General features: G+C 35.0%; 1 protein-coding gene across 2 annotated transcripts in view; it reads right to left on the bottom strand.

The window, feature by feature from the left end:
• POU2F1 (POU class 2 homeobox 1) overlaps window positions 1-16,543 on the bottom strand; it is a gene marked incomplete at its 5' end in the record, with an annotated part of 173,525 nt that overhangs the window by 22,103 nt on the left and 134,879 nt on the right. For both annotated transcript variants that reach the window (XM_082649327.1, XM_082649328.1), the window contains 6 exons: window positions 1,141-1,246; window positions 2,674-2,853; window positions 4,194-4,339; window positions 5,889-6,030; window positions 10,362-10,535; window positions 15,890-15,984. In XM_082649327.1, coding sequence (XP_082505453.1) covers window positions 1,141-1,246; window positions 2,674-2,853; window positions 4,194-4,339; window positions 5,889-6,030; window positions 10,362-10,535; window positions 15,890-15,984 — 843 coding nt within the window. The remainder of the gene's footprint in view (window positions 1-1,140; window positions 1,247-2,673; window positions 2,854-4,193; window positions 4,340-5,888; window positions 6,031-10,361; window positions 10,536-15,889; window positions 15,985-16,543) is intronic.

Genomic DNA, 16,543 nt, shown 5'->3' with positions numbered 1-16,543 from the left:
ATATTATGAAAATTTCTAATGACTTAGAAATTTAGTAACTACATAAAGCCATTTATTCAATTTTTATATCATGGTTAGGTCACTTAAAATATGAGTGAAAAAAACCAAATTCCCCAACTCTAGGTTAAATTTAAGCTTGAATATGAAAGATCAAAAATCTGTCCAATGATTTACTAGCATATATCAACCTGGTGAATAATTACAGAATGTCTTCTGCTTTATGTATCACTAGATAACTTCTGATGACAACACTAATTTATTTTAGATGTATCTGGAAAATGTGCCACGTAAAGGGAAAACATTTATTTATTCATTTTATTGTGAATGTGCCAAGCACTGATATTTCAAAAGGAATATTCAGATCTTTTGAGAAGTACAAGGTCTACTGGAAAAGAGAGAAGTATAAAATATAATTGTTTATAATATAGGCAGGTAGAAACAAATAGTTTCCTGAAGAAGCTGAAGAGTATATCCAAGAAGAATTGATATCTAAGCTGGAGTAGTTTCATCACTAACAGAAAGAAGTGGAGGCTGGGATGGACAACATTTTACACTATGGGCATGTTTACAAAGGTAGTAGGAATCCTCTTTTGTGTTGAGGATGGGATGGAGAAAAGACTAGTGAAAGATAAGGTCCAGGCTGGATACAGTCTATGAATTCATGATACATTTGGATGTTTTCCTGATTGCAAAAACCTGCAGCTATTAAATGTTTTTAAGGAGAGGAGGAGTTAATTGAAAAAAAGTAACTCTGGGACTTCCCTGGTGATCCAGTGGTTAAGACTGCATGCTTCTACTGCAGGGGGTGTGAGTTCGATCCCTGGATGGGGAACTAAGATCCTGCATGCCATGCAGTGCGGCCAAAAAAAAAAAAAAAAAGTAACTCAGGAAGCAACGTAGAAGACAGACTAATGCAGGAAAGAAAAAAGATAAAATCTTTATGTGAAAGTATTCTTTCTGGAAAAATGTATTATGCCTGATTTCTTTTTAGAGTTCAGGTTTTCATATATAACTTTCTTAAAAAAAGCAATACATATTTTTAGTTAAAACCTTAATTTACAACTTAATGGCAGATTCTCATAGAAACTTAGCATGGGCCTATCATTTGCCTAACAGCTGCACCGCCTGGCTGCTGCTTACCTGTAACAGAGAGATTAGTTACCGCAGCACTGGTTAAAGGAAGGACTGGATTGACTGTGAGGGTAGTTGCTGCGCTGCTTGTCACAAGGCTTGGCGTGGTTGCCACCTAGAGGTCAGAAGTGAAAATATGCAGAAGCATTTAAAAATCAAAATTAAAAAATTTAAGTCCATATTGTAGATTTATTTTTCCTATAAAATTTTTAAAATTCCAGATACAATAGAATAAAATAAAAGGGCCTAAAAAGAAGTGATTTTATTAATTACTCTTTGATCTTGGAATTGAGAAAACTGGCTTATGTTGAAAGGTTCCTTTTGAATAGATGGTTTTTCACTGATGTTACTAATGGCTTTGCCCAAGTTTTAAAAAGAAATTAATAAAAACAAATTTCCATATTTCAATAGTGTTTAGCAAGACAGAAATATTACACCAGTTATAAACTTAATCTAAACAAGAAAACTATTCAAGGAGATCATGGGATCTGGGGTTCTTGTATTGCTTCTGTTTTCAACTATGTGGGGACAAGACTGTCTTGGTTTTGTTTTTAATGAAATGATATTAAGGAAAGAATGTAAAACAAATTTTTAAAAACTGACAGTTTGTTTTTGAAATAAGATAAATATTTCTACATTTTTGTAAGAAACACTGCCTTCCTTCTATCCTTCCCTCCTTCTAGAATAAATCCCAAACACAAAATAGTCACCTCCATAAAACAAAACTGTACCTAATGACTATCTTTTTCATAACTACTATCTCATGAACTTTATGATTAAAGCCTCACCATTTAACAACCATAGGCTTCACTTGATAAACTAGTAAGTGCTATTAATGATGACCTTAGTTTGAAAAGCCTGCCAGTATAGAATAATATTCAAATAAATTAAAAATCAATTAACAAGAAAGTATCAGAAATGCAAACTCAACAATATTCCCATCTTTGGAATCCTGGTTGGAAATGTGGCATCATATTTACAGTTGTCCTAAAGATCAAGGGAGTCACATGACCACTATATGTTCCTTCAGTCTAGCAATACTTTACTCAGTGAGGTTATAAATAAAAGGCCTACATGTTTGTGAAAATCTGAGACAATTGTTTTAATACAAGTTCAGAGCTAAAGGTTATCTGGGAATTTACTGTCACTTAATCATGTATGTGTAAGTTTAATAAATTGGGCTTTAGAACCCAACATGAATAAAGTGCAACTAAAGATTTTTTTAGATAACTGGAATTTGCCACAAATTTACTCCCAGTTACAGAGTAACCTAATAAACTACATCAGAGAAGAGAATAATAGAACTGCAGAGAAACAGGAAAGGATTAAAACTGTTCCCTTTAAAAAAGAAAGATCAGTAAGTTCTTGGGTTAATAATGACATTTAATTACTTTTGTAACATTTAAAATATAAATTTATATATCTTTACTCAACATGAATATACACAATAAATTCCTATAATGAAATAAATTCATTTGATAGGGTATTTGTAAAATTGTAAAAATTAACCCTTGAGCATGCCTCCCTATTTTTCATCCTTACCAGTGAGGTCGGGCTGGGGAAAATTGCTTTGATAGGTGAGCTGCTGGTCCCACCACTGCTCGGTGGGTTGATTCTTTTTTCTTTCTGGCGGCGGTTACAAAACCAAACACGTATCACCTCTTTTTCCATATTAAGTTGATCAGCAATCATGGTGATCTCTTCCGAGGTAGGCTTTTGATTCTGAAGAGGGAAAAAATAAATCACCTTTTGGAAAAACTTTTTGAACTACTGACATAACCATGTCATTAAATGAATAAACAAATGGGGAGGAGGAACAATAAGAGAATGAAATTGGGATATACAAGGCCATATTATTCCACTTTCAACAAAGAACTTCTATAGACACATTCTAATGAACATGTATTCATTAAATGCAGTCATATTAACTTAGAATAAGTTATTATTGAATATTTATATATTTTTTATTTTAAGGGCAATTAATCGTGAATGAAACCAATACCTTATTTATTAGTGGGAATTTAGGAACTTCCCCAGTGCTTCATGCACATAACCTCACTTGGACAATGTGAGGCAGGCCATAAGCCTGCGGGGCATGAAAGGCAGTTATTTTACAGATAAAGGGACTTCAGCTTAGGAAACCACGTAACTTGACCAATCACACAGTTCATAAGTGGCAGAGCAGATAAAGACTCCTGTTTCAACGCTCCTTCCATGGTGCTCAAGGCTTTTCTGAATTAGAGAAGTCAAAATTTTGTTGGAAGCTTTGATTGTGATATTCTCTGGTACCAGAAAAACAAACAAAAAAAACCACACCAAAGACCTGTTGAAATAACTTGAACTCTATAGCTCATCAAGGCCTTCAGGGTTCTGGTTCCAAACACTACAGTTTAGCCAAACCAAACTACTTTTGTTTCCCCTGATGCATGTCATGGCTTTTCTCTCTGGATGCCTCTGCTTGAAGCGCTTTCCCCCCACCTCTCCCTACCTGTGGAATTCCTATGTATCCTACAGCTGCTGCCTGCCTCTCCCACTTTGAGTGCTCACATGGATCTCTAAGCCTGGTCTCTCCTGAACCCTGAAGCACTCTGGTTTTGTTTCCTTATGTTCAGTAACTTACTTGTTCTCATTGTCTCCAATACGTTTATAAGCATCCATTAGGGCTGAAGCTTATAAGTCCATATTTTATGGTCTACGGCAGTGGTTCCCAACCTTTATGGCACCAGGGACCAGCTTCATGGAAGACAATCTCTCCACGGACAGGGGTGGAGGTGTGGGTGTGTGTGTGTGTGTGTGTGTGTGTGTGTGTGTGTGTGTGTGTGTGTGTGTGTGTGTGTGTGTGTGTGTGTGTGTGTGTGTGTGTGTGGCTGGCTCAGGTGGTGATGCAAACGATGGGGAGCGGCAGGTGAAGCTTTGCTCACTCGACCGCCACTCACCTCCTGCTGTGCGGCCCGGTTCCTAACAGGGAACCAGGGACCTCTTGGGGACGCCTGGTCTACGGCACTTAACAATAGTATTATACAGACAATCCCATGTATATGAAAAGTAAAAACCTCACTAACCTCCAAGAAACTCTTCTCTAAGGCCACACGGATGTTGGTCTCTATGCTGGTGCGTTTCTTCCTCCTACGGTTCAAGCCCTCAATTCCCATCCCTGGAGAATTCAGGGCACTTGGGCTGGAGAGAGCCGAATCAGATGAGAGGTTCTCTGTAAGAAAGAAGAAAACACATAAATCAAATCAGCTGAGCATGATTCATGCGCACAATACATGTATTAACAACAACAATAAAACTGACCAAAGTATTTTAGGCTAAAAGCAAGTATGAAAGGTTTTCATAACCTACATTAAAATATTGTTCACTACCATGGATCTTTCTGCTGTTCTTATTGGCATTCTTTGTCTCAGGATGGTTGACCATACTGTCATTGCTATTCTTTGATTCGTTTCTGAGAAAGCAGTTTACTATTCCTATCCTTACTCTCAGCTCTACCTCTTCTGAGTTGTGCTCTTATGTTTTGGTTTTGTTTGCTTATTTATTTATTAGCTCTAGGGATAAAAGAAAGAAAGCTTTTTGGAAATTGTCAAATGTTTAACATTTATCTTGCAAATGACCTCTCATTTTATTTCACTGGTATTCCTCCCCTTCCCCCCAAACCAAACAAATAATGAAACATTTCTAAACTATTTAAACTTTAAACAAGGTTCTGTCATTTAACAGTTTAATGACCCTGAGCATGTTACAGACATCTCTGAGTTTCTTTCCACTCTCTATATAAAATGAGATGGAGGGGGCAGACCAGTGGTTCTCACCTGTGGAACTCAGAAAGATTCCAGATGCTGAGGCCATACCCAGAACTACGAAATCAGACTGTCCAAGGTTGGGAGTTACAGGTTTGCCTTTTCCAAAGACCTGAATTTTGTTCATATCTACAATGAGAACCATAGTCTAGGGGATCTCTAGGGTTTCTTATAGCTCTCATAGTCTATGATTCCGTGACTCAAAATTCAAAATTTCCAAAGGGAAACTTCAGCACAAAACACATTAAGTTAAAACTAACAGCTCAATTTGTGTATAAAATTGGTGGTCATTTTTTTAAAATTGAAGTATAGTTGATTTACAATATTGTGTTAGTTTCACGCATACAGCAAAGTGATTCAGTTACATATATTTTTTCAGATTATATTCCATTATAGGCTATTATAAGATACTGAATATAATTTCCTGTGCAATACAGCAGATCCTTGTTGCTTATCTATTTTATGTATACTAGTAGTTTGCATTTATTAAACTCATACTCCTAATATGTCCCTCCCTCCCTCTCCCATTTTGGTAACCGTAAGTTTGTTTCTATGTCTGAGTCTGTTTCTAAATGTATATAGACTCATTTGTATTATCTTTTAGATTCTACATATAAGTGATATCATATAGTATATGTCTTTGACTTACTAAATTTAATATTCTCTAGGTCCCCTCTTCAACTTCCTTCAACTGTCTCTCACCCTGGGCTCAAATACAAGAAATATTCGAAAGCTAAAAATTATTGCTGATAATGTACCTTGTAATTACTAGCCTACTTAAATGAATTAGCTCTCTGATTTATGTAGTCATAATTTATATTGCTCCTCCAAAGATTGTGAGCTTCAAGGTTCTGTAGTACCAATAATGTAATAAGAAATATAAACCCCAATTAATACAACAATCCCTCCTATACAATTTCAATGAACAATGAGGAAATGTTTTATACATTCACCCACCTGCATCATTTAGCCACTTCTCCAAAAGTGGCTTTAACTTGCACATGTTCTTAAAGCTGAGGTTCAAGGCTTCAAAACGAGAGATGGTAGTTTGGCTGAAGTCATTTCCATACAGTTTACCCATAGCGAGCCCAACATCGCCCTGCAGAGTGATACAGAAGAGGAGAGGGGAGAGAAAGAGAGGGAGAAAAGGTTCATCTAATGTTATGGTCTTCACTCGAGGGTGCTGCTCCAATAACTGTTCCAGACAAAGAACCAACAATCATTCCATTTACTGGGTCCTACAAAAACATCCATTCCTAAGCTGAGCACAGTATTCCAGTGAGGACTCTGTTAGTTAGGTCTTGACTGTGACAACATTCAAAACTGTTCCATATTCCCTCCATCTTGAATCTCTTCTTGCTACCTTATGTAATAATTGAGATATCAAGTGTTTCTACTAACTCTCAAAAGGTAGTGCTGAAATTCTACCAAGTCCCTTAATTGATGCAACCAAAGTGATCTAAGTAATCTTTAAAAATCCGTTAACCTGTATCACCTACAGGGTTAATAGATGTAACTGTCTGGATAACCTTAGGTATTTCTGAACTAACCAAACTTCCCATAAATCACTTTAAAATTTAGAAATAATGCCTCATTCTTTTATTTTTTTCCTGTAAAGCATTTCTGGAAGCAGTGAAAAAAATCTCCTTTCCACCCTTAGTTTGGATTTCAAAGTTTGTTACAAAAACCAGGTATTCTAAAAAGACTACTTTTGTAACCATTATAGAGATAGAAATTCACAGTAGAGAGGTTTGACCCATTTAGTCAAACCTTTATGGGCACTGGAAACTTGGTAACCTTACAGCAATAGAACAATGATCCCCTGAATATATTACAAAAAATATCTTTCTCTATAAGCCTATAACCTTTGAAATGTATAGAGTGCTTTTCCTCCAGCTGAATCTCTCTTGTTAAAGCTGAAAAAGGCATATCTGAATAGTTATTGTATATATAGATAATAGAAGCTCATGGGGTGGAAATAATTCACGCTCTCATTTCAGTTAGTTCAGTGACAGGGCAGAAAAGCAACATTTCTGGTCCAAAATACGACATAGCTAATTCCACTAGAGACAGCCAACTCTCAACTATCCTGACAACACTCATTTTGAATTAGGATTATCCCAGTCCTTTGATTTCTCTCCACTACAATCCATCTTTTGGATAGTACATTGTTTATTAGCACCTGCATTAGGGGTTAGTCAGGGAAAAGAAAACATTTCTTTTTAAACTCCAATTTCTTACTGGGGAGCAACTTCTGATAAAAAGTTTAATAGAGGAGAAATGTTAGAACTGTACGATAAAATGAGACATTGAGAATACCTGAACTCCAACTGATCTATATTCTAATCTTTCCCATAGGATAGATGGGCATTTAAATAACCACCAGCCACATGTGGTTATTTAAATTTAAATTAATTCAAAATCAGATAAATTAAAAATTTAGTTCCTTAGCACTACTAGCCACCTTTCAAGTACTCAACAGCCACATGTGGATAGTGGCTATTGTACTGGATGGCACAAATACAGAACATTTCCATCATCACAGAAAGTTTTACTGACACCTCTAAATGTACTATCTCACAGAAGTAGAGCAAAAGTAGACTGCTTATTGATTTCCTTCCAATTGTAGTAAAACCCAAAGAACCAGGACAGTGTGAGTACAGCATAAGTGTTATCCATTTTCTCTATATACAAATATATCTATAAATATATTTATAGATTTTATCTACAGTGTTATCTCTATACATTTATTAAAGCTGACTTCATTTAGTGAACAAATATTCACTAGGTGCCTACTACACGTCAGGCATTGAACTATGCTTTGTGTGTCACATATATTCATGTCTTGGCCACTTTGTTTAGATTACAGCTTTCTAGAAAACTAAGGCCAACTAAACCCTGTAACTCTTTGAATGTAAGACCTGCTGTAGAAGTCAGATGGTAATAAATGTTTTCTGACATTATAATTGCATAATTCACTAAAAATTGTTCACAAACTTCTGTAATACCTTTCTATGAAAAGTAACAATAATGACAATATAAAAAAATGAAATACCTATTCAAAAATCACATCAAAATAAGAAACAATGCCTTCAGTTGGTGGCTGGAAATAAAGCTAGGCCATCAACTAACGCAAACTATGGCAATAAATGACAAATCCACTTAACTGAGATTTATAATACAATTGTACTTCACATTTAAAGGATTTCATTGACTAAAAATCAACAGGTACCTCAGTTAATATACTAATTTTCACTAATTTGATATAAGCTTGGTTTAGTGCTTTTATAACTCACAACCATCTTAGGTTCTCCCCCTCACAAAAGTAAATGTTTGAAGCAGTTGACTCATACCTAATCTGAACTATATTATATCCCTAATCTGAACTATACTGTATCTGAACTATATTACATGTATATATTTTAAAAAGCAAAGAAAAAAAGAAACAAAGACTGGGATTAGGATATAATTAATGTATCACATGTGATGGATGGTGTTAGACTATGGCATGCCTTCTAATTATGTAATGACATCTACAGTAATCCTTAATAACCAATTATAAAGTTAGAAAACAACTACTGTTTAAAACACCTAATAACATGTATATTTACTCAGAGAATAGAGATTTGTTTGTTTGTTTGTTTCAACTAATGACTGGAATGTCTAACTTACCCTCTGTGTGTGTGTATAAATAAATTAGATACAAAGCAATGTTTAAAAAACTATAGTTGAGGTATCTGACTTAAAAAAAAACGTTGATCTTCCCATTCTGCACCAGTAATTATGTGCCTTAGTCCACACAGTCAAGGTCTGTGAAATGTTGCCACTGCTAAAGTCAAAGTCATTTTGAAAAATAAGGAAGAGCTGTGCCAAATAATAGAATAAAACCATACAGCAGAACACCAGACCATAGGGAAGCTCTTTTATAGAAAAAGGAGAGAGAGAGAGAGAGAAAGAGCAACAACCCTGGCAGTATGTTGGGTCAAATGCCACAAAAAGGCAAACCACTATCTGGGTAAAAGTTAAAGATTTTTAAAGGCCTTAACATCCCTGGCATATCACTCAGGCAACAATCTCCTAGGAAACGTAAGAGTATGCTGTGCTAATAGCCTAAGAGCTGAAGCATTGCTAAACATGCCAACCTTATACTTATTTAAGCTTATTAATTTACCCCTATTGATCTAGTTGTATCTTTTAGCTTTCTTTTTTGAAAACAAGCCACATGGTTTAGATGTTTAAAAAGTACTAAAATCTTTCTGAATTGTAATTTGTTCCTTCCCAACTGAGACTCCTCACAAATATAAGTGCATTTTCTCTAAAATTACATCTATTAAAAAAAAATTTTATGTTCTCAATAAATAGTTTCTTTGAGCAAAAATAAATTACCAAAGAAATATAAGGAATAAAAGCCTGTTCTTAAAAACACAGGGATGTCATTTTGGAGGAGCCCAGTGACCGCACTAGGCTCACTAGTGAGTAGGTGGCACACTACTGTACTTTCAACATAAAATAATTTGGATAGTATTTAAGTGGTGGCTTAAATTTCAAACAGTAATTATATTCTCTGGGAAAAAACCATCATGTTTCTCCTGATTCCATTAAAATGCCCAATCCAATCTATACTTCAGTAATTTTATTTCACCTAATGATCCTATATCATTTTACATAAATGTCATTCAGTTTAATTCTTTTCCTGCTTTAAAAAGTATTACTTGTGACAGGTTAATTAAAGAGTGAGTCAGTAGGAGTGCTTGGGCAAAACCCATATACCCCAACACCTGTTTAAACCATTAAGCTTATTATACTTTAAAAGCCGTCTGCTAGGTGACATTTTAAAAAATTAATTTGGAATTTTCATCTTCAACAGATTCCCATTTGATTAATCAGTCTCAGTTCGGGCTTAGTGTGCGTGCGTGCGTGTGTGTGTGTGTGTGTGTGTGTGTGTGTTTCCACCACCCCTTTCTCTCTTCCAAAAAATGGTTTTAAACAAGTCTTTCAAACATTTCCCCTTTCAGCTACTATAAAAGACCTTGTAATCTTTACTCCTCTCAATCTTACACATATGTAGCACGAAGGTCTAGAACCAGATGTTTTTCAAATAACAAAGCCCTCAGTATAGTTATATCATCCTCCAACATAATCTTTTAAATTCTCACCATGTATTGGTATTATTCTAATTTCAGAGGCCTGTGTTCTGAGAGAAATCTTAACGATTTTAACCTAACAATAAATTATAAATTTATAAATGAATACATACGATGAAAGTCTAAACTTATAAATGCAGAAAATGGCTAACAACAAGTTACAGTCTAAAACTGAAAAAGAAGGCTGAGAAATATATTGCTCCTTAGAAGTCTCTTTGGACATGGAAAGCAAATATTTGGACCCAGCCAAGGAGGGAAATCTAAGTTAAAGGTGGGTTCATCTTACCTGAGTGAATCCAAGTTTGATTCGTCTTTGTTTGAAGGTCTTGGCAAATTGCTCAAGCTCCTCAAGGTCACTGGGCTCCTCCAAGCTGGGAGTATCAATTCGCTTTGGTGTTGACTGGCTCTGTGGAAGTGTCTGAATTGGGGTTGCTGCTATTGTGCGTGTTGGGGTGGCTGGCTGCTAGAGAAGGAACAAAAGAATAAGAACAAACATACACCAAGATATTTAAGTTTATATCCGGAATGGCTGCAAGTAAACAATTTAAGGAAATGGCTGTATTCAAGAACTATGAAGACCATGTGTCACTGTAGAAGGTACAACATAATACCCAGTGAGAAAAGCAGAGTGTGATGCTATATACACTACAGTTACAGTTAACGTTAAACATGTAAGTCTATGGAAAAGACTTGAATGCACAAAAATGAAATCCATTGTCTTTGGGTTTTCAAATGGCTTGAATACATGCATCTCATGCCATTTAATAAATCAGTCTTTATTTTTAAGAATCTATATCATAATAAACATGCCACTTAAACTATAAGTTTCAAAACAGCAGAGACCATACCCGTCTTATCACTATCATATCTCCAACTTGTAACACAATATTATAAAAAACATATAAGATTATTAAAACTATTTTAAGGGGGAAAAGTAAATCACCTACAGTTTAAATAACAATAGCTTCACTTCAGTCTACTTGTTCAAGTTTTCATCCATAGAGCTACATTTTTTATGCTGTTTTTAATTTGTTGCACTAAATTTAATCTGTAAATGTTTCTCACAAATTACAATTTTCAAATCTCTACTAACAAGGCATACATCCCACAGATCGGAGTAATTTTTAAAATATGATTAATACATTGGAATGGACCATAGGGCATAAAATCGAAGAGTGAACTTTTTTTATTTAATTGAGGTATGACTGACATACAAAAAAGCTGTACACGTATAATGTATACATCTTGATGAGTTTGAAGATTAAATAAACATCCATGAATATATACCATCACCATATACAATGCCCTAAATTTATCCATTACCCCTAGAAGTTTTCATCCTCCCTCAGATCTACGTTCTTAACCTTAACTGTAATTATGGTAACAATTTTATACTCTGCTTTTCTCACTTAACATTATGTTTTAATTTTTTTCCCTATGTTGTTTCAATCATTGTAATTATCATTTTCAAAGGCTGACTGAAAGGCAATATTATCATAATTTATTTAACAATTTCTTCATTGCTAGGCACTTTTTCATTTGTTTTCACTAACAGGCAACACCACAATGCAAAACTCTTGTGCATACAGTTCTGTTTTCCACCTTTGTAATTAGTTCTTTGAGATAAATTTACAAAGGATTTTCTATAACTGGATAAAGAGTACACCATAAACAATTTCATGGCTTTTGGTATACATCATACATAATGCTGGTTCTCACTATACCATGTTCTCCACATGATTTGTTTTAGCAGTTTTAAAAAATGTTTTGCTAACTCAGGGAGTAAATTGTACTTTGCTGTTTCCTTAATTCATATTTCTCTTATTACTTAAAGCCAAATTTTCCCCACATGTTAATTATTATCTGTATTTCGTTTCATGTGAATTGAACTCACATCTGTAACCCATTTGTAATGACATCCTTACTCTCACCCTTATCCTTAAAGAACTCAATCAAATGTTATAGATAAAGCCTTTGTCTGTTGTATTAATACAAGTAATTTTCCCAATCTGCTTTTTTCCTTTTATTTTTCAGTATACATAAGTCTTAAATTATAATTTGGGTGAACTTTTGTTTTTTTCCTTTCTAATATCTTCTGTTGCTTCAAATCTGAGAAAGCTTTATTTCTAACTTGGATAAAATTCCTTTTAATATTCTGCTAGCTTCTTCTATGTCTTTTAAAATATTTAATTATTGAAATCCATCTAAAGTTTATTTGCAGATATGAGGGTAAAATCTATTTTTTTTAAAGAAAATATTAAATCTCCTTATTACACAAACACAAGGCTACACTGTTTTACTCACAACCCCTGAGTAGAACCCACCCTTCTGAGTATTCACTACTGGGACGTGCTGCCCTGACTCTGCATCATAACTGCTCAGTTAACCCTTCCTGTGAACAGAAGCCCAGGTGAGAGATTATAGGACAAGATTACAGATGAAGTCCATGGCTATGTGCTTTTCTCTTGTAATTTAAATGGGTCATATACCCCTAACTCTGACCCCATTAGTAATATGCTTTCTCCAACTGAACTAACTGGCCCTGAAAACTGCACAAGAGGAATTACACAGGCCTACACCTCGGGTAAGCTCCTCTCTATCATCCTGCTTCAATGAAGACAACAAAATTTATCTCTCTGGCATGTTGACAGTGAGAAAACTTTAATATGACCATCTGGAGGAGCCCAAAACTGTACCAACCATATTAGAGTCCTATGTGGTTGTAATTTCCCACTGAAACTGGTTGATAAGTAGAGGTGAGTCTCAACTATCAGATGGTTGCTTCATTTCTAGGCTTGAAGTAGGCCCGTTCTCAAATAATATAGGACTAAAAATAGCTTGGGTATCTTTTGGTGGGGTGGTTACACATAAGTTACCCCAACTCCAGAAACCTCAGGCTGGACTGGGCCAGAGCTAGAAATAGTAGAGTAAAATTCAGTGAGCAGGAGTCCGGATGAAGCTACAACAGCCCTGCCACTGTTTACAAAGCTCGTAGGCCAGGAAGGAATTGCTGGTATAGGCTTTTTTCCAACATCATTTTTATAATTCAGCTTATTCACAGTTAAGTGCACCATTTAAAAGTGTACAGTTTGATGTGTTTTGACAACTATATAGTCATATAACTGCTACCACAATTAAGATTCAGAAAATTTCCATCACCCCCAAAAGTTTCATTGTGTCCTTTGCTGTCAATCCCCACCCCTAGCCCCCATCCCCTGGCAACCACTGACATGATTTCTGTCCCTATAGTTTTGTCTGTTGTAAAATGCCATATAAATTGAATCATAGAGTATACAGTCTTTTATGTTTGGCTTCTTTCACTTAGCATAATGCTTCTGAAATTCATACATGACGTTGAATGTATCAGAAGTACATTTCCTTCTATGGCTGAGTAGCATTGCATCATATAGATATGCCAAAATTCATGTTATCTATTCACCAGCTGATGAATGTTTAGGCTGTTTCCACTTTGGGGTGAGTACGAATAAAACTGCTATGAACAGTCAGTCATACACAGGTCTTTGTGTGGACAGATGCATTCATTTCTAAGAGTAGAACTGCTGAGTCATAAGGTACATGTATATTTAACTTTATAAGAAACTGCCAAGATGTTTTCCAAAGTGTCTGTACCAATTTGCAACCCCACAGGCAATATATAAGAGCTGTAGTTGCTTTATTTTCTCATCAACACTTGGTATTATTATAGTCTTTTTAATTTTGCCATTCTAATGGGTGTGTAGTGATATTTCTTTTGCATTTTCCTGACGACTAATAATTTTGAGCATCTTTTCATATGCTTATTGGGTATTTACGTGCCTTCTTTGGTGAAGTATCTTCAAATATTTTGCATACACTCCCTTTTAAAAAAAACCACGTTGTCTTATTGAGTTGTATGAGTTCTTTATATATTCTGGATACAAGTCTTTTATTAGATAAAAGTTTTAAGAATATTTTCTTCCAGTCTGTGGCTTTTCTTTTTGTTTTTTCAACAGAAGCTTTTAATTTTTATGAAATTTAATTTATCATTTGTTTTCTTTTACAGTTAGCGCTTTTTGTGTCCCACTTAAGAAATCACTATCTTACACAAGGATACAAAGATTTTCCCCTAAGTTTTCTTCTAGAATTTAGGTCTGCAACCCTTTTCAAATTAATCTTTGTGTATCATTGTGAAATAAGGAGTAAGGTTCATTTTTTTTTTTTTTTTTTTGCCTATGGCTAGCAAATTGTTTCAGCACCTGAAACAAGACTTTCCTTTTCCCACTGAAATCCTTAGGCACCTTAGTGGGAAATCAGTTGGCTCTATGTGTGTGAGTGTACTGGACTTCTGTTCCATTTCTATTCATATGCCATTACCACACTGTCTTTATTACTGTATTTCATAATAATTCTTGACATCAACTTTCTTAATTTTCAAAATTGTTTGGCTATTCTATGTCCTCTACAATCCTGTACAAATGTTAGAAACACCATGCAAACTTCTACAAAGAAAGCCTGTAGATATTAATTGGGACTGTGTTGAATTTATAGATCAGTTTGGAGAGAACTCACATTTTAAAATCAAAGTCTTCATGAACACATTATATCTCTCCATTTATTTAGGTCTTCTTCAATTTCACTCAGCAAGATTTTGTAGTTTTCAATATATAGGTTTTACAAATGTTCTGTTAAATTTATCCCTAATTACCGTAAATATTTTTCTTCTTAATTTAAATTTCCAAATGCCTGTTGTTAGTATATAGATTTTTGTATATTGACTTTGTATCCTACATACTTGCTAAACTCAACTATTAATTCCAGCAACTTTTTTGTAGATTCCTTGGATTTGGATTCCTTGGATTTGGATTTTCTACATAGACAATCATGTCATCTACCAATTAAGACAGTTTACTTCTTCCTTTCTAATCTATACGTCCTTTATTTATTTTTCTTGTCTTATTGCCTTGCTAGGCCCTTCAGTGCAATGCTGAATAAAAGTGGTGACAGTGGACATCCTTGTTCCTGATCTTAGGGAGAAAGTATTCAGTCTTTATGATGGTTTATTTGTAGATGCCTTTTAGCAGGCTGGGAAAGTTACCTCCTAATTCCTAGAAGAGTTGTTATCATAAAGCTGTTGAATTTTGTCAAATCTAGTAATTTGTTAGCGTTAACTGATAACTTCCACGATTATGGACAAAGAGAATCAGAGATGGAAGGGGAATTCAGGATCAGCTAGTTCAATCACCTAATTTACCTATGAGGAAACAGAGGTGCAGAGAGGTGAAATGACATGCTCAAAGTCACAGCTAGGAAAGAAACAGAACTAGATCTAAAGCTTAAACCTCTAGACGCCTAGACCTGCCTAGACCCTCTAGATGCCTTAAACTCTGGTAAAAATTAGCTAAAGCAACATCTAAAAGTTGAGATGGAATAAAACACAGAGATAAGAGCTTCTTTGCAGTTTCTGAGAAGGAGCAAAGGGCAATGATAGGTTTTAACTCAGGCTCTAGGTCTAGCTCAAGTGGTAATCTCTACTGCCAAATATCAGGGTGGGGAGGGTGGTCAAACAGCCAGAACTCATTAATCATTTGGTGCTAACACAGTTATTCTTTATGAAAATATAAGAAAATAGGGACTCCTTGAAGATTTTCAAAGACTACATCAATTTGGTAGCACTGCTTTATCAAGCTGATAAGCCTAGCTTTGAAATTTTGGTGAGTTTTTTAAAACTATTTGAATTATTTTTATTAAGGGGTTGTGGTTTTAAGTTAAACAAATCCCCACAGAGTCTCAAGACAACAGGATAAAAGAAAGCAACCCTCATGGAAGAAAACCGACCTGGGAGGTGAGGGTGATGCTTGGCTGCGACTGTAGGAGGTTGGCTTGGCTTTGCTGAGGTAGTTGCGTTAAAAGATTTTGCGCTTGCAGGAGACCTGTAAAACACAAACATGTTATGTCAAACATTAAAGATTACCTTGAACAAATGGCAAAAGAAAAAATGAGAAAGTGAAGTGAAAATTTCCAACTGATCCCCAGATAGGCTTACTGGTCTTAAAACTCTTAATGTCTTATTTGCCTAAAATTCAGTCTTGTTAAATACAATTTGGGCAATAAGATATGGAACAAACTAAAACTGGTAGATGTCTTTAGCGTAACCTGAATAACCTCTCTGATTGGCCAATTCTTTATTTTACCAAGGAATGGATGAAAGTGAAGAAGCATTCTAAATGGAAGCAGCTTGAAACTCCAAAAAAAAAAAAAAGCTCAACTTCTTAACCCAGAAGCCATTAGAAACAGTTAGTATATGCTGGGACAGAGAACTATCTAGTTCATTGAAGGTGCAGGCTATCCTATCCATTAAAAGTGGAATAGGTTATTTATACAACAAAAGATTTTGGAATGAATGATCAAGAAGAAAAAAGGCTAAAAAACAGAAATAATGAGGAATCAATAGAGATGCACTAATGTTCCTTGAGTTGAAGCCTTGATACT

The sequence above is a fragment of the Grampus griseus genome (assembly GCF_964374135.1).
Source record: "Grampus griseus genome assembly, chromosome: 1".
In the NCBI taxonomy this organism is placed as follows: Eukaryota; Metazoa; Chordata; class Mammalia; order Artiodactyla; family Delphinidae; genus Grampus; species Grampus griseus.
This window is presented reverse-complemented; position numbering and strand designations above follow the sequence as displayed.